This window comes from Hydractinia symbiolongicarpus, chromosome 4 (genome assembly GCF_029227915.1).
Source record: "Hydractinia symbiolongicarpus strain clone_291-10 chromosome 4, HSymV2.1, whole genome shotgun sequence".
In the NCBI taxonomy this organism is placed as follows: domain Eukaryota; kingdom Metazoa; phylum Cnidaria; class Hydrozoa; order Anthoathecata; family Hydractiniidae; genus Hydractinia; species Hydractinia symbiolongicarpus.
Window position 1 is genome coordinate 6006778 of NC_079878.1, and position 18553 is coordinate 6025330.

The following is an 18553-nucleotide window of genomic DNA, read 5'->3' on the forward strand; positions in this document are numbered from 1 at the left end:
ACGAAAATGTGGTGTCTTATCTTTAGTTTAACTAAAACCACATTAATATACTGATTTTTTTACCGAACACTCATAATTTTGACATATGAAACCGTGCATTTTAAATTCGAATATTGTTGGAGAGGTTACAGCAAAATGACATTAACCACGATTGTCCTGAACAGGGCCAATGAATTCTATTAAAAAGGAAGGGATCAATATAGTGACGAAGAAGAAAATCCCGCTATGGTTGGAGTAGCCGTAACAAAATTTGAAATTTAAGGCAGTTTAACTGAAAAGCTATGATAAATCTCTGCCACCTCGTCCCCAGGGGATATTTATCTTTAACGTTTTCCTCAGACTCCATTTCGTTGTTATATTGTGGACCAATATCGTACCCAGGGCATCTTGTTTCTTTTCACCACCGTAGCGGCGATTCCCCCGGGTATCAAAAAAAATACAAGATGCTCTGGGAACGAGGTTGAATGGGGGAACGAATAGCGAAAGCTGTTTCTAAGGACACTTTGATATTTTATTTTAAAGTCTCTGAAAAAACTGCCCCGATGGAGTTTACACAATAAATTTAAAATTATCTCTAATCCTTCAATTCTTTTATATCACAAATGCATGCCACAACAGATGCACATAAAGGAGTTTTTGTTTCTGCAACTCTGGATTGTGCCTGTAGTTGTTACTTGTATTGAAAGATTGAGAAGAACTGAGCAAGCAAAATTTAACTGTTGCAAACGATAGTTTTTGTGTCCAATCTTTTGCGATCCTCTGGTCGCCGAAAAGATAAAATGGCAATAGGAAAGCTGCGACAGCTTTCTTCTCTTGGGTGCGTGTTATTAAAAATAAAAAAAGTCTTTGTTTAATTTTATTTAAATATAATTGATGCAATGAAGATATATTTTAAAGTTCATGTTTATTCGGTGCAAGTAAGTAGTCGTTCATTTTTTCAGTTGCTATCATTTTAAAGTTTAAAGCAAGTTTGAATAAATTGTAACGCATAGAAAAGGTATTTTAAAATATTTTAGTTAGTTTAGAAATCAAACATCATAAATAAAAGTGTTTTTATAGAAGAAGCACATTTGTTCTGTTTGTATTTCATAAAGAGTTTCATTTTCATACCTTGAGAAAAAAAAGCTAAGTATAAAGTTGTTTATTTCATGCTCCAGCTGCACGAAGTCATAAAAGGATTTGGCGTACTGGAACCTTTGATCGCGAAATCGTAAAATTCGTAGTTTCGCCGTTGCACCTCAGGACAGGCCAGAAGGCCAGAACAAGCAACGTATACAGTTCAGGTCAAGACGGGTTGTGTTATTTTAACCTTTGGACAAGAGGGGCGGTTTTTAATATATAGCTAGCTATCTATGTTAGTCTGTAAAGTATATAGTAAATGAAAGTGGATGTGATAATTTGACAAAATGAAATGTTTTTCTATAGCTAGCTTTTTTGAATGTTTACATTTTTTTGTGGTAAGCTCTTCTGGCTCTAACAACTGTGTTGCAGGAAGAAGATTCAGGCGGTAGGTGAAGTGGGCTTTTGAGTCTGTTTTTCAGCATGAAAATAGATAGGATAGATGTGCATATTTTACCTGGCTAGCCTCAAGGTATCATTACAACGTTCGACTCGACCACAATTAAACAATTATATACTGATCCTTATCTGGAAGTTTTTCAGCTGCCTTATATAGCAGATGGTTTGTAAAGGTTCTTTTGCATCTTGCTATGGTGATTGTCCCGTGTGGATTGTCACGTGGTACAACTTTCAGTTAAGGGAAAACACATTTCACGGAAAAGTCACACAAAAGAAGCTTTGATTAAACAAGAACTACCTAAATTAAACTGAAACTAAACTACAAACAAGAAGCCCTGGGGGCTCTAAAATATTTGCTCGCTACCAAAATATTTGATGACAACCTGCTAATTCGTTGTGTTATCGTGCCAAACATTCAAAGAAGTTAGGTGCATGAAGCTTTGAAGATAAAGCACACAAGTGACAATTATCTTACAACAAACGCAAGCAAAACGAAATGTGTCATAATAAACTGGCATTTTAAAAGAAATTGCTAACAAAAAATACAGCCTATCATTCATGGTTGAAAGTCTTGCGATTGAAACTTTTATGGTCTTAAACAGCATTTAGTTGACGAAAAATCAAAATTTTGATGTGACCATCATGTTCAGCTTACTTTTTTTATTAACTGTGTGAAATGTCGTTAAAAATAAAGTAGTTTTAATTTTTGGACCAATTTTAGCCTAAAATGACATTTAAGGTGGCAAAAGACCAAAATTTTGATGTCACCATTATATTCAGCATACTCTTTTTGTTAACTGTGCCAAATTTTGTCGAAAACAAATACCAATTTTGGCCTCAAACGTCATTTAGATGACTTCCCAGTACTTGGGGAGCTTGGGTACGAAGTTTAAATCTGTGACGTTGCAATTGACCATTTGGGACAGGGTTAGTTAGTCAGTTATACCAATACTATCCTGAATATGAAATCCCAGGGTCAGTTTTTTCTCAAAAAATGCTCCGAAAGAAAAAAAAACGATGGTTTTAATAATTTCCTACGCCTTCGGGCGCGGAAATTCAAAACATTTACACAATATGTAAGATTTGAAGTTAGAAAACAGTTTCTATGCAAAAATCAGTCCCTCTATATGAAGAGCTTAATGCTCAATCACATGTTTTCCCTTAAAGGCGCATAATCACCCTTATCGAGAAAAAATAACACATACATTTTGTATATTTATTTATTTCAAGTTCAGACAGAGTTATGACTTTCCTGAAAATTTGAGGATATAAAACAGACTAGATATGGAAATAATGATACTTTAATATCTTAAATTTATTGGTTTTTTTTCCAGCCTCCATATTTAACGATCTTGTTGATCTCTTATTCTTGTCTAATAAGTGTGCCGTAATTAAATTTGAGCATGAAAGGGGAAATTCTTAAAATTTAGATATTCTAATTGTCTACTTCTGATACTGTCTCCATAAGGAAACAACTAACTGTTTAAACAAAGGAAAATAATCAAAAAGTAAGACAACTAGGAAGATGAAGCTGTCTTTAGAAACAACAACAAGAAGTGGTCAGTGTTGCAAAGAAGTCTGATTTCAGTAAGCTAAAACGTTTAAAAATAATAAAGAATAACACAAAAATTTCGATTGATTTATCTGATTTATCATGTTTGAAACTTTGTGGATATATTTATAAAAGCATTACGATGGAAACACAAGTACGGATACTCTCCCTCATTTATTATTTTCTCTGTAATGGCATGAATCCAGCAACCATGTGATCGATTTTGCAGTGCGTTTATTATTGCATGATTCATGCAATGAAATGCAAAGGCAGTTCTGAAGGAAAGAGAAATTTGGGTGAGTTTGTCATTTCTATGAAACATTTGAACATGTTCTGGTTGTCAGTTTTCAACAAAATCATAATGGACAACCTGTAAAATCTAATAATGAATCAAATAAAAATGGTATAACAATACTTGTGAAAAACTTCTAAAGTTGTCTCCATATTTGTCTTCTTGTTTTTAACATGATAATTTTGTAATTCTCAAAATGAGCTTGAAAGATTTTCAAGTCTGCTACTATGTAAGAAAGGAATTTATGTAAGGTAAAAGAAATGTCAGTGAGTAGAAAAGCTAGGAACTTTGTATGTTAATGCCATTTCTTTTGATTTTATGGATATGTAACACTCAGCAAAATCTATAATTTATACGATTTATTTTTAAATTAAAAACTTCTAGGTAAACTCATTGGCTTGGGTAAAGTATATTCTTGTCTTGATGAGGGTGCACCAATAGGTGAAACTGCATAAATTTGTAGATAAATATAAGATAACATTGAAACAATGAAAAAAGTAAAAGATTTTTACATGATTAGTTGAAAAAAATATTTTCGTTTTTTAGGTTTAATTTTTTTAATTTTTTTAAGTTATACTGTATCCTTAAATATATAGTTTGTTACAAAGGTTACTACAAAGCTTACTAAATACATGTGTTCTTATTCTGAAACTTTTGTAAACCTCAGGCTTGAAATTATTTTTACAAAAATACATGTTTTATTAATCAATTATTTACAATGAAATCTTTTTATTTTTTTTCAGAAAGTTTTAGTAAAAACTTTTTGCAAGCAGATGTTAATTTTGTGTATATAGATATGTAATGTTAAAACATATTTAGAAATCTAGTCAAAATGGCTTCTGTATTCCCAGAAATTAAATCCAAGCAAAGTCTTACTGCAAAGCATTGCACCAAAGAGAGGTGGGATAAGTTATGTGAACATAAAACAAAAACGTGTGGATTTACTTTGGCTCAGGTATGTTAATTTAATTTTGTTTTTTCCTTATTGTTTTACTCAGTGCCACGTGTTCAAATAATCGCCTAATCATTTCAGCAACTAGCATGTAAAGAAATAAATTGTGTAAAACTGTTATATTAACATAACAGTTTTAAATTTTGTGTAATGTCTCAAAATTTGTTTTTTTTATTGAATATCCCCTCCCTCTCTCTCTCTCACGATAAATGCAGATTTTAAATGCCCCTGGTCATACACAAAGAAATAAAAGAAAGTACAATAAATAGTTGATTCTGCACAATTGTGTAACACGCACAATCTTTCAAACAACTTATTTGAAACAAAATAAATTATATTAAAATTCTTGTTGCCCATGAAATGCCTCCCTCAAATGCTTTGGCTTCACGGTCCACGGTTTCTTTTCTATTTTCAAATTCTTTTATCTATGATTTATAATGTAATACCCAATCCATAAAATCAATAAAACTCATATGTATATTTCGTACAATTTTTTTATATATATAGGCAATTGCTTGTGCTGTACAGTTTGATGACCAACATGTTGGTATATATGCTGGTGATGCGGACACATACGAGGATTTTGGTGAAGTTATGACGCCTCTTATTTTGGAGTATCACGGATTGACTGGGGATTTCAGTCACACCTCAGATTTGGATGTGTCAAAGATCAAAGGAAATGTTAATCCAGATGCACCTGTTCATTCTACCAGGTCCTTAAGTAATTTAACCACATTTGATTTATTTTTCTAACTACAATTTGAATACATGAATACATAACCAAGATGTTATATATTCACGTGTTTTGCTTGTCTAAAAAGTTGTTTAGCTGCCCAGTTTTACAATCAACTGGCATAAATATTTATTCCTTTACCATTTAGGATTCGAGTGGGACGAAACATCGAAGGATTTGGTCTGTCACCTGGTATCACTAAGGAACAACGCCTGGGAGTAGAAAACTTGATGAAAAATGCTTTCCACAAGTTAAAAGATGATTTATCAGGAAAGTATTATCCATTAACTGGAATGGATGAAAAAGTTCGACAACAACTTGTTGATGATCACTTTTTGTTTATGACTGGTGATAAAAATCTGCAGGTAAACAAGCTTTATTGTTGAAATATAACAGTCTAAAAAGTTGATTGTGTAACCGAAAAATACTTTTTACCATCAAACTTCTGTTTTGAAGCTTTCTTCCATTTTTTTTTCGCAGATGCTTCGATCAAAATTGCTTTTACACTCGTTTTTTTAATTTTTCTATCAATTCTCTCATTGAAATTACAAAGAAGGTCTCTGATTTGCAACTTTCAGGTATCTGGGATGGAGCGTGATTGGCCAGAGGGGCGTGGAATCTTTCATAACGACCAGAAAACATTTTTAGTTTGGGTGAATGAAGAAGATCAATTGAGAATCATTTCCATGCAGAAAGGTGGAGATGTGAAAGGTGTCTTCGAACGTTTGACTAGGTAAGAAGTTGATAAAACATGTACGATCATAAACATACTTCAAGCTCACAAGTTCTGAAAACTGTATTACCAATCTAAAGATCAACCTGTTGATTTTCTGTTTAGAGGTATCGAAGCAGTTGGTACGTCTGTTAAAGACGAGTCAGGAAGAAGTTTCTCTTTGCATAAGAAATACGGTTTTATACATTCGTGTCCAAGTAACCTTGGTACAGGTATGAGTATATCAACTCTTAAAAATTCTTCTCATAAGCTGTTCGACGAAACTTTAATAAAGATAAACCCTACATTTCAACTCTAGGTATGCGAGCATCTGTACATATTGATTTACCTGGATGGACAAAAGAAGGTTTACCAGCTTTGAAAGCACGTTGTGAGGAACTTTCACTTCAACCACGTGGTACAAGAGGAGAATCAGGGGGACAGACAGGTAATTCACGTGACTTTGTATTATTTTGTTTGATATTGAATTTTTCACTTGATCAACCTTGTTTTTAATTGACGTGTTTTTTTGTAGGTGTGACGTACGACATCTCTAATAAACATCGTCTTGGATATTCTGAGGTGCAACTCGTACAAACTATGATTGATGGAGTTAATGCGCTGTACAAAGAGGATGTAGAACTTCAAGCTAAACACGGATTAAAAGCATAAACTAACCGACAATAATATTTGTTCAGTTACTGTTGTAGTTTGCGAGAATATGCATTTGTAAAAGAAAATAAATTTTATAAATTCTAGCTTTTTTTTCTAGTATCAATGTTTGCTATCTTCTTGATTTCATGAACTATTTTTTGTTTTTCATTTGCTTCGCTTCTCGCAATCCCTTGGGAATGCAGGAGCCATTTTGACTACATTTCTAAATATGTTTTAACATTATATATACACAAAATTATCTACATATCAACAAATCGTTAACATGACAAATACCATTTTGAATTTGCGCGCGTGGTAATTCCTTTGTGAATTTCAGATTTGCACGCATTGAATTTTCGCGCATTTTTACGAAGTTAATTTCGACAACAACGTAGAGGTTCGAGAAAGGAATAAGTGCCCAATACGGGAAACAATGATTTTTTTATAGAAAGTGTCTGAGGAGGAAGACAGGAAGGGCTAAATATTGTGGCATAATGGAGTTGAGAATCTTTTGCTGGTTTCAGGCAGGTTTAAATTTGTGTACCTTTCAAAAGAAAGACACGCATCAAAAAGCCGGAGAAATGAAAGCAAATTTATTTTCATCATTGAATACAACTTTGAAATTATTGAAAACATGTGAAATTCATGTTTCTCAATAATTGATTGTAGTTGGAAGTGTTCTTGGCAACTTAGTAACTCATTGAACAATAAAAATATAGAAAATAAAATCATTAGTCGATTATTGAAACCACCGCCAAGTATGATACATAATGTGTGAGAAAATCCTTTTACGGTTGCGATGGTAACAGTAGAAAAAGTGTTTTCCTATAAACACATATTTTGCGAACTTTTTGCTTAGACAGACCTGACTCATAGGTGCTTAAAGTAAGATATATCTATAATAATAGCCGTCGTCTGTCTGTCTCTGCGCGGACCCCCCACTGAGTTAGAAAATGATGTTACGGAAACACCAATATCACATGCGATATCTTTTTATCCACTTTGTTGCGACGGGTAAATATAAAGGACGGGCGAACCCGTGGATATTTCCACAGGCAACGACTAGTCTATATTATAATGCCCGTATACCTCTGTCCGTTCGTCTGTCTGTCATGCAAAATGGTAGCTTAGCTGCGCAAGTAGAGAGAAGCACGCAATGCGGTATAAAAAGGATAGGCGAACCCGTGGATTTTCCACGGGCTAACGGCTGGTTTTTTAGAATTTCTTTTTCCAGACTTATCTTGGTTGGATATTAAACATTAAAATTGAAAGAGTTGGCCATAATTGTATTTCGTCAAGTACCATTCTTTGTGTACGTACATTTAAGTTTTGCGATTAGTAGTTCGATTTATTCAGCTCTTTTTTGTCAAAGTAACAACCTAACCTAATTTAAAAAAGTCTGAGAAAATCTTGAAAGAGGAAGTTAGGCTTGAGCTTAGAGAACTTGTTGCATACCGTGCGTTAAGCCTAAAATTAACGCCCTCTTCTTTGAAACGCTTCCCTCTAATTAACGCCCTGTTAAGTCAAAATTATTTTATAAATGCATCCCCATTTCATCCAATTTTTGAACGCTCTCCCCTAATAACGCCCCACTTTAAATTTGGCAAATTAAACAAACACCCTGGGCGTTTATTCGAGGATTTACGGTAGCTGAAAAACTTAAAAATGATTTGAGTGCGTGGTATCTAGTTGCATATATAGATTTTTTGATACCAGTAAAAAAGATTTTTTTTTTATTCCTAGAATTCAATAATGCTTTAGGAAAGAACTATACAAGACGTATATTTATAACAGTATTTTTTAATGACATACTCATCCTGTATATAAATTCGGAAATAAATAAATAAATAAATACTTAGAAAAAAGGTTGGTCAAGTTGTTTTTTTATCAAAATAAAGATAAGAATAAACTTCTAAACGTGGCTCACATTGTTTCATTTTGCTACCAATTAACTTTAAAAGTCAAAGGTAAAATCCGTAACAGACGATAAATAGTAATTTTATTACGAATAAAAGATATTTACTTCAATAGCTACTAAGCTTAGAGTGAACTACCTCTGGTAACGGTATTTCAAAGAAATTCTATGTAAAAAGGCTGAGAGGAAATCAGTTTAAAGGCCCAAAGTCAACTGATATTTAACGTTTATCGTGGGAAGTGGCTTTGTAAAATATAAAAAAAACCTGTTGGTTTTTTAAGTGGGAGGTAGTAATTACTAATTTTCTCTTTTTCCTGAAAAACAAAATCCAAAAAATATGGGGAAAATATATTTTAAATTTTTAAATAAATATATTTTAAATTTTTAAATAAATATATTTTAAATTTTTAAATAAATATATTTTAAATTTTTAAATAAATATATTTTAAATTTTTAAATAAATATATTTTAAATTTTTAAATAAATATATTTTAAATTTTTAAATAAATATATTTTAAATTTTTAAATAAATATATTTTAAATTTTTAAATAAATATATTTTATCTCAAAATCAGTTGTTGCATCTTTACGAATTTCGAAAAATTTTAATGTAAAAAAAACAAAGAAAAGATGAGAACATTAATTTTGACCGGCTTCGACGTTCATCACAAACTCTACTGTTATCTAAATCAATATTTTCGTTTTTTATTTGTTCTAACAATGCGCCTCAATTACAAATATATCTCTAAGGAGCAGATGAGATTTTATAAACAAAAAGTTTAAAACACGCAAACTTATTTTTTGAACAAAAGAATACAACAAGGGTTAGATGGATGTCAAGTGTAGATAGGTAAATGTTTTAAAATTATTAATTGCGAGCACAGCAGAATATTTTTATTATTGCAAGGTATATATGCAAACCAAATTTTAAATTTTATAATGGTTTGTAGTACTTTTGTCACACATTTGTTTAAAAGACGCTAAGGTATAAATTCAAAACAAAAACATTGAAGCAAAATTAATTTGTCTAAGCATCTTGTTTTCCTCATGCATATTAGCCAAACCTCGCAACCATTCTTAAAAAACTAGGAGTCCGGATCGAGTTTTTATGCTATGATAAGCCAATTATTATGCCAAAAATATATTGCATATAAACTTGAAATAGACTATGAATGATTTCATTGGATAATGCTTGATTCAAACGTGGTACTCCATCGTGGGCATAATAAATAATTTCTGTTAATATTTCCAAGTGTAAAGTAACTAATTGACTCTGAATAATATACGAAATATTTTTAATTGAGAGTTTAAATTAATAAAAAGAAGGAGGAGAACCCTTGGGAAAAAAATACTTGCTTTCGATCATTCATCTCCAGAGAGGAGAGAGAATACAAGAATTGATATGAAAACTTTAATTATTGTCTTGTTTATTCAGCTTATTGTTCTAATTTTTGATATATTCCAGATGAAAATATAGACATGGGTTGCTACGCAACTAAAATAAACACAGTGAATAAATATAGTTTAGTTAATATATGAACAGTAAGGTTGATAAAGTTTTCTTATAAGAAAAAATTGTGAAATTGAAATTGGATTCTTGTTTTTATTATTATATACTAGCGAGAAATTTGGTTTGTTGACGCGCTTTAAGAAGATAAATGTTCTGGTTGCAGATTTTGTGCAGCAGATTTTGTGCGGGGTGAACATTGCAATTTTTTCAAATTGATTTACTTTGATGGTGTGTGAGTGAATGTATGGAAAAAAGATGGTTGAATTTTTAACTAACTTTATTTTTTAGACCCAAGGAAGGATAAAAGTTTTATTTTCTTCTTTCATTATTTCCGTCTGTGTGTGCATTTTTATTGCTAGGTCTAAAAAACACTTTTTTGATGTGTTTTAACATGACATCAAACTTTTGCGCCAACGCCTCGTTGTCGTTAATCTTCAAAACATCACAGTTAAAATTTTTAAATTTTTAGGTTTTTCCTGCAGATATTAATTCCCTGTTGCAACACAATATAAGCATAAGCATGGCCATTTTTTGTTGGTACAACCTCGTCCCCAGGGTCTTGTGACCACTGAGCTGTTTACGGAGTGGTCAACAATGCCGCTATTATCTTATCAACAAGGCAAAATGCCCTGGGAACGAGGTTGGTGTTGGTATACTTGATAAAATTCAACAAAGTTACTAAGTCAGTCAAATTCCCATTCTCACTGGTAAATATTGGTTAGTAGTAATCATGTTTAATCTGTCTGGTCTTCGTCAGATGTATTTGAATACACAAAATTTTGTTTAGAAATGTAGACTGCAATAAAATTTTACTTTTCTAGTAACCTGTAGTCTTATAACGCAATTTCTTTTGGAAAAATTAGCTCTCTGGGTAATAGTGTTCCACGTTTTAATATAAATGTTAAATTTTTTAGAACAATAACTTTATAAAAATATGTCAGACGAAGAAACGCAGCCATTTCCAGATATCCAATCAAAAGATAGTCTCGTTTACAAGCACGTTACTCAAGAGAAGTGGGAAAAACTTTGTAATCACAAAACAGAAACATGTGGTTTCACGCTTGCTCAGGTAAGCTATTCAGCTACCTACTTCTCTAATTTTATATCATGCCTTTGTTCAGAAATTATATCGTAGCTACTTGAGCCACTATGGTGTATGAACTGTGATTGGCTACATACAGTGAAGCAAGATTTTCCGAAATAAAACAACAATCTATAATTAGGCTAGTAACTCTCATCCCCAGACCTCTTTCCATATGGTTAGGTTAGTCTAATGTTTGCCGGTTTGTAAAATAACGATTTTCTGATTATATGGGAGAGATTACGGAGAATACATTTCAGCGCTTGTTGCGTTCCGAGATATAACTTTTAACTTGGAGAAGTCACCTAAAATACGCATGCTGTAAAAGATCTGAGTAAAATTGTGTATAATCGTAACACTGCTGCCATTTCTCCTGCATTGATATGCATTACTACAAAAGGGTTAAGAATTGCAAATCGTCCCATTATAAATAATCTATGTCGCTTGATTTTGTTCAAAATGATGCATTTATTGACATCTTTGTTCACAGCTACATAATGTTACGGTCAGCGTTTATATTGTAGGCGATAGCATGTGCCGTAAAATATGACGATCAACATGTCGGAGTTTACGCAGGTGATGCCGACACGTACCACGATTTTGCCGACGTAATGAAGCCTATTATATTGGAGTATCATGGATTATCAGAAGATTTTACTCATACATCTGATTTGGATCCTTCGAAAGTAAACAGTAACATTGATCCAAAAGCACCAGTTCACTCCACAAGGTAGCAACCTTACCGCCATGTTTTTTCCATCCAAAATGTTTTTGTGATTATCTTTTTTTATGAGGGAGATGTTCTCAATCAAAAATATTTCTTTAGGATTCGAGTAGGACGAAACATTGAAGGATTTGGTCTGTCACCTGGCATCACTCAAGAACAACGCCTGGGAGTAGAAAACTTGATGAAAAATGCTTTCCAAAAGTTAAAAGATGATTTATCAGGAGAATATTATCCGTTACTTGGAATGGACAAAAACGTTCGCAAAGAGCTTGTTGAGGACCATTTTCTGTTTATGTCTGGTGATAAAAATCTAAAGGTTGGTTAGTGACTTTGATGCTTTGACTTGTCTTAGTGAAGTGATAAAAGAAAAGTTCATAAATGCTACTCAATATTACTAACATATTTAATAAGTCGCAACATTTCTAAAGTCACACTAAACTCTTAGGTATATGATATGAGCAAGTACATTCTCATTTCCGAAGTACAAAACCTATCGACACCATCTCTGTGTTCTTACATTACTAATAAACACATCGAACGAATATAAGATTTTCATGTAGCTGATAATACTTACTGACTAAATGATTCGCTTAGGGAGACCTTAGGCTAAGGTCATATAGATATTGTTCTCTATATGACCTTAGCCGTATTATGAAAAGAGAGATCACGTTGTTTTTTTTTATTTCTAAAATAGACATCTGGGATGGAGCGCGATTGGCCAGAAGGACGTGGTATCTTTCATAACGACCAAAAAACATTTTTAGTTTGGGTGAATGAAGAAGATCAATTGAGAATCATTTCCATGCAGAAGGGTGGAGATGTAAAAGGTGTCTTCGAGCGTTTGACCAGGTAAGAAGTTGGTAAATTTTTATTTTTTTTTTCATCCTCAACTACTTCACTTTAAGCTTTGTTCTCTAACTTTTTAGAGGAATTTCAGCCGTCGGAGATTCAGTATTTGAAGAATCTGAGAAAAAGTTTATGCTTGATCCAAAATATGGATTTTTACATTCATGTCCAACTAACCTTGGAACAGGTAATCATTAAAAAGCTTCCACCAACTATACCACTATACCTCATGTTTCATCTTTGTAATACAACTTCAATGACTTTGTCCTTATTTATATCAATCGCTCGAGTAATTTTTCGTGAAAATTGGCAAAAGTGTAATCTTCCTTCCATTAAATCAAATAACATGTGCTGGTGTATGTAAATACTGTAATAAAACCTAAGTACTAACAAATATTTTCTTGTTTTCTTACTTATGTGCAATATCAATATAATATTGATAAAGATAAACCCTACATTTCAACTTTAGGTATGCGAGCATCTGTACATATTGATTTACCTGGATGGACAAAAGAAGGGTTACCAGCTTTGAAAGCACGTTGTGAGGAACTTTCACTTCAACCACGTGGTACAAAAGGAGAATCAGGGGGGCAGACAGGTAAGACACGTGACTTTGTATTATTTTGTTTGATATTGAATTTTTCACTTGATCGACCTTGTTTTTAATTGACGTGTTTTTCGTAGGTGTGACGTACGACATCTCTAATAAACATCGTCTTGGATATTCCGAAGTGCAACTTGTACAAACTATGATTGATGGAGTTAATACACTCTATAAAGAAGATCTGGAATTACAAGAAAAGTATGGGATAAAGGTGAATTCAAGAATTATTTCTTTTTAGTAAAAGCTTAATGACGATGTAATACATCGTTTCCCTGATGCTTAATAACATATATTTAAAAAAAATAGCACATTAATTTCTCATATCAGTATACTTGTTACATGATGCTAGTCAAAAACTTTAATACTTATGCCGTGGTCTTTGTTTTGTTCTGCAGTGACCAATTCGAAAATCAATAAAAATTAGTTACGAACTTACTATAGATAAACTTCATAGAAATTTTTTTTAATTGTGTACATATTTAAAGATGTTTAAACAAATTTGCATGCAGGTGTGAAAGAAACGAAAACAATGTAGCGGGATGAAATAACATGGTTGATTGGGACTTTGAGCATTTCAAATTGAAGCTAATTTCATGATTTTCCCATAAAAATATTGAATGATTATTATTTTTGTTTAATTTGCAAATCTATAAGCCGCTATTTCTGTCAAAAACTATAGTAGCCAATGACATTAGATAGTTAAATTGTATGTCTGCTTCTACACGATCTGTACTTTTTAAAATTTGAAGTCGCGGTTGTAGAGAGTAGTAAATCTCTTTTTCCCTTACGGCGGAATGAAGTTATAGGTATGTATCTGCTCAATGTTGAAGATTGGACTGTGAGAAAATTAAGTTAGTGAATGTTTTATATAAAGTAGAGTTTATCTTCAGGTTGAGCACTTAAGTAATTCTGAAGAATGCAATGACTTCCCAGAAATAAAATCAAAAGACAGTCTAGTGGCGAAATATGTAACAAGAGAGAAATGGGAAAAACTCTGTAATCACAAAACAGAAACTTGTGGTTTTACACTTGCGAAGGTAAGTTTATTTTGTTTTAATTTTGTAAATTTCTCAAGTGCAAGGTAGTCAATTTAGCAACGAAATGAAGCCACAATAAAATATAGTAAGAGTATGTATATTCTAACTCTCCGGACCCCAATGTCATACTGTCATTGATGTGTAGTCAGTTCAAAAATTTCAATTGGTGTTATGAGTATCGGAAATAACATGTTATTCAATACTTTTTTTTTTATGCAAGGATGAATAAAATTTTACACGATACTTTTTACAGGCAATTGCATGCGCAGTACAATTTGACGACCAACATGTGGGTGTTTATGCTGGTGATGCTGACACATATCACGACTTTGCTGATGTTATGGCACCGATTATTTTGGATTATCACAACTTATCGGAAGATTTCAGTCATACCTCAGATTTGGATGTCTCCAAACTACAAGGCAACGTAAATACAGAAGCACCAGTGCATTCGACAAGGTAAAATTAAACTTCTCCCTGGAGAATGTTACTTTGTCTGAGCACGGTAAAAAACATTTTTAAAATTGGTGGATAGGTAGATAAGTTTTCGTGATTACTCTACGCAGACTTTTTTATTGATGAGATTTTTATGATGTTTGCTGATAAGTAACTTTAAGTGAGTAAATAAAAAAACCTACAGGATTTAAGAAATACAAATAGTTTGCGAGACACATTTCTAAAAGTGGAGAAATAGGCTTTCTTCAAGGTTATGAAATTTTCATATGAAAAGTGTGATTAGAACTTTAATTTTAGTTTGCGCAATGCCCACCTGAGCAATATCAAAAATGTGAACTCCTACTAACCAAAAAATAATTAACGATCAATAACGTATAAGTTAACAGTTTTGACCCTGCAAAAAAAAAACAGTTTCATTTTTACAATCGTGGACAAAATGTAATGAAACACCATAAAAGTATTGATAATTTGCTGAAAACTACCAATATTTAAACCCCCATTCCCTCTTGCCAATGTTTAATTCATGCGATACAAATTATTCCAATCAAAGGGCAACATTTTAAGCAACTCAAAACAAAATTGTGCTGTGGATTACATTGTCAAGGAATTCTTTAACAACATCTTTCTGCTTTGACATTAAAGTCTGAACAAGTGATGCAAAATTGGTAAAACAGGAGTAATTTGATTTACTTTTTTAATTTTGTCTATTATTTTATAATAGGATTCGAGTGGGACGAAACATTGAAGGATTTGGTCTGTCACCTGGTATCACTCAAGAACAACGCCTGGGAGTAGAAAACTTGATGAAAAATGCTTTCCAAAAGTTACAAGAAGATTTATCAGGACAGTATTATCCGTTAACTGGAATGGATGAAAAAGTTCGACAACAGCTTGTTGATGATCACTTCTTGTTTATGACTGGTGATAAAAATCTACAGGTATTATTCTCCCGTGTCATAAGCTCTTCCGCAAAAAATGAGTGTGTTAGGGCTTCACTCTTCCTCTTAATTAACGACTTACATGATAGTTAAGTAATCTATTAATTGTAGGCATCTGGCATGGAACGGGATTGGCCAGAAGGACGTGGTATCTTTCATAACGATGAAAAAACATTTTTAGTTTGGGTGAATGAAGAAGATCAATTAAGAATCATTTCCATGCAGAAAGGTGGAGATGTGAAAGGTGTCTTCGAACGTTTGACTAGGTAAACTTTTTGTGGATAAATAAAGTATATTTCAAACTTGAAATATTCATTTTTCATTTTCTTCGATTAAAGGGCCTTATTTAAAAAGTCTATCTTTTCACCTGAAACTTTGAATTATCTTTTAAACTTTGTCTCCTACAATCAATACCTGTTAATATTTTTTTTGTCAGTGTATTATCCTTTTTATTTCAGGGGTATCTCAGCAGTCGGTGGTTCAGTTCTTGCTGAGTCAGAGAAGAATTTTATGCTAGATCCAAAATATGGATTTTTACATTCATGTCCAACTAACCTTGGTACAGGTATGATACTATTGATATAGTTATTTTTGTTACTGGTCTGCGGTAAAAGTTCTACGTAGCGTATCGTATCGTATAATCCGTCTAATTAACAGGTATGCGAGCATCTGTACATATTGATTTACCTGGATGGACAAAAGAAGGTTTACCAGCTTTAAAAGCACGTTGTGAGGAACTTTCACTTCAACCACGTGGTACAAGAGGAGAATCAGGGGGACAGACAGGTAAGACACGTGACTTTGTATTGTTTTGTTCCTTCACTTGGGCGACCTTGTATTTAATTGACGCGCGATTTTTTGCAGGTGTGACGTACGACATCTCTAATAAACATCGTCTTGGATATTCCGAAGTGCAACTTGTACAAACTATGATTGATGGAGTTAATACACTCTATAAAGAAGATCTGGAACTACAAGAAAAGCATGGAACAAAGGTGGGTTCGAATCTCAATAGTACAAATTCCGTTACTTTGTGTTCATCAGCTTATTACCTCATAACTGGTAATTTTTGTACCAAGGAATTGTGTTGAAATTTTCAATTTTGTAAAAAAGTTTAAAAATTTAAATTTAGAATAAGGAAGAAAAGCCTGATGACAAACACCCAGAACCTTCTCCACAAGATAGCAAACAGTCCGAAACTTCCCCACAAGATAGCAAACAGTCTGAAACTTCCCCACAAGATAGCAAACAGTCTGAAACTTCCCCACAAGATAGTGGATCTTCCACAGGGTCTCCGAAACAATCACCTCAGAAGAACACCAAGGAGAAGAGCTCTACATGTAACATTTTATAAAGAAACTTGATCTTTTCGACATAAATAAAAGCCAGCATTCGATACTTTAATAAAACAGAACACCTGTAGTTTTAATACTAGAAATGACTCCGCAGTTTCACATGATTCAGGATTACGAAACAGTGGAAATGATTGACAAAACATAGTACATTCTTCCGGTCGTTCATTCTTCAGTGGAAACGCAGCGCTTCTTTCTCTTAGCCAGGGGAAGTATGAGACACTATTCGTTTGGAACGACTTATTAAAAGCTTTTTTTCTTGAAATTTTTGTTGGGTTAGGAGTTAGCAGAATAGAATGTAAAATATAGTCCTCAAGTTTTGCACGAAAAATGGACAGTCACGAAAGAGAGATTACCGAAAACTAATAAGCATACCTCCTGGATCTCTAAATGCACACTCCCATGTCTCACATTAGTTCTTGGTTACTGTTTTGACATTTCTTGATAATCTTGACAAGACCTATTATTCGAGTCATGTTCCAAAATTTTTCACTTTTTTACTTGACTGTGCAATTAATAACATCACGAACCAGGAACAACACCCAAATGGACACCATGATTTTTTCATCTAGACCAACCCTGAATCCGATTTTTTTTAAAAAAAACTGCTTGTAACAAGTCGTTCCACTGCGATTTTGATCTTGGAAAGTAAATATTAAATTTTTGTATAAAGGTTTGTCTTGTAAATTATTTTCACAGTTTGGTTGTAATTTATCAATGGTGCTAGTTACTTTTTTTTAACCCAGTCAAAATCATATTATTTTTGTATAAATTTCGACACTATCTTTAATATTGTAGTGAAAGTTACTAATTTACACTAAGACTAAACGCTAACTTGTTTCAGGGCGACGCATAAAATCTGTATTGCAAAAGAATGACGGAGCGTGTCGTCAAGATTGCGCAAGCTGTGGATTCGCAAAACGCACAAATAATTCTTAGGTTTTAGAACATATGCACTAATACGATCTTAACAAACGACTGGAAAATTTGCTTCAATGGACATGCATCATTAATTTGCAAATTTTATAGCTGGTAGGATGGACTTCCGCAGATACACAAACTAGGTGAAAAGCGTTTAATAAGGTGGCGATCACAGAAAATTTCATTTTAAATTTTTCTTACTTTGCTTTCAAAAAACAAAACAAACATTTTTATAATTTACTACTCTCTCACTCGTTTTGTTTGGATCTATTTTGTACTAATTTTCGCGTGTGATAATTTTGAAAAGTTTAATGTGAATATTAATAAGTTTGAAAATATTATTTTTAAAAAACTGATTGCGGAAAGGTAGCGTTGAAATTCCTTTTTCTATGATTTGAAATGAAGATGTTACAGCCAGGATAATTCTAGTTTACATAAAGGAAATGCATTAAATTTTGTCTAAAACCATAGATTTTACTATTTTTTCCTTATATGTTGAAAATTTAAATTTGCATATGCCAATTGCGCGTAAATTAATAAGCGCGGTCGTTTGGCCATTCCGAAACTTTCTAGGTGGCTTAAAGATTTCCGCCATTAAATAATCTGAAAAAGTACTGAACTTTGAAGAGGACTGAGTAATATGGGGGAACAAAATCATTGAATATTCTAAATTTTTAAAATTTTTGATTATTATTGTAACCTTGGAGGAAAGAATACGGATTCTTTCCTCCAAGTTGTAACTGTAAATCATAG

General features: G+C 32.7%; 1 protein-coding gene across 1 annotated transcript; it reads left to right on the forward strand.

Moving 5' to 3' along the window:
- The first annotated feature begins 764 nt into the window (after positions 1-764).
- On the forward strand, positions 765-17601 carry LOC130642186 (arginine kinase-like). The gene is made up of 27 exons (XM_057449272.1): positions 765-817; positions 4182-4317; positions 4822-5027; positions 5196-5412; positions 5626-5780; positions 5886-5992; positions 6079-6207; positions 6295-6425; positions 6938-7060; positions 7273-7298; positions 9949-10027; positions 10308-10375; positions 10763-10907; positions 11444-11649; positions 11746-11962; positions 12341-12495; positions 12573-12679; positions 12962-13090; positions 13177-13307; positions 13987-14133; positions 14387-14592; positions 15311-15527; positions 15639-15793; positions 15986-16092; positions 16185-16313; positions 16392-16522; positions 16660-17601. The coding sequence occupies exons 1-27, from the start codon at positions 780-782 to the stop codon at positions 16879-16881; spliced, it is 3819 nt and encodes a 1272-aa protein (XP_057305255.1). The 5' UTR covers positions 765-779; the 3' UTR covers positions 16882-17601.
- Positions 17602-18553: the final 952 nt, after the last annotated feature.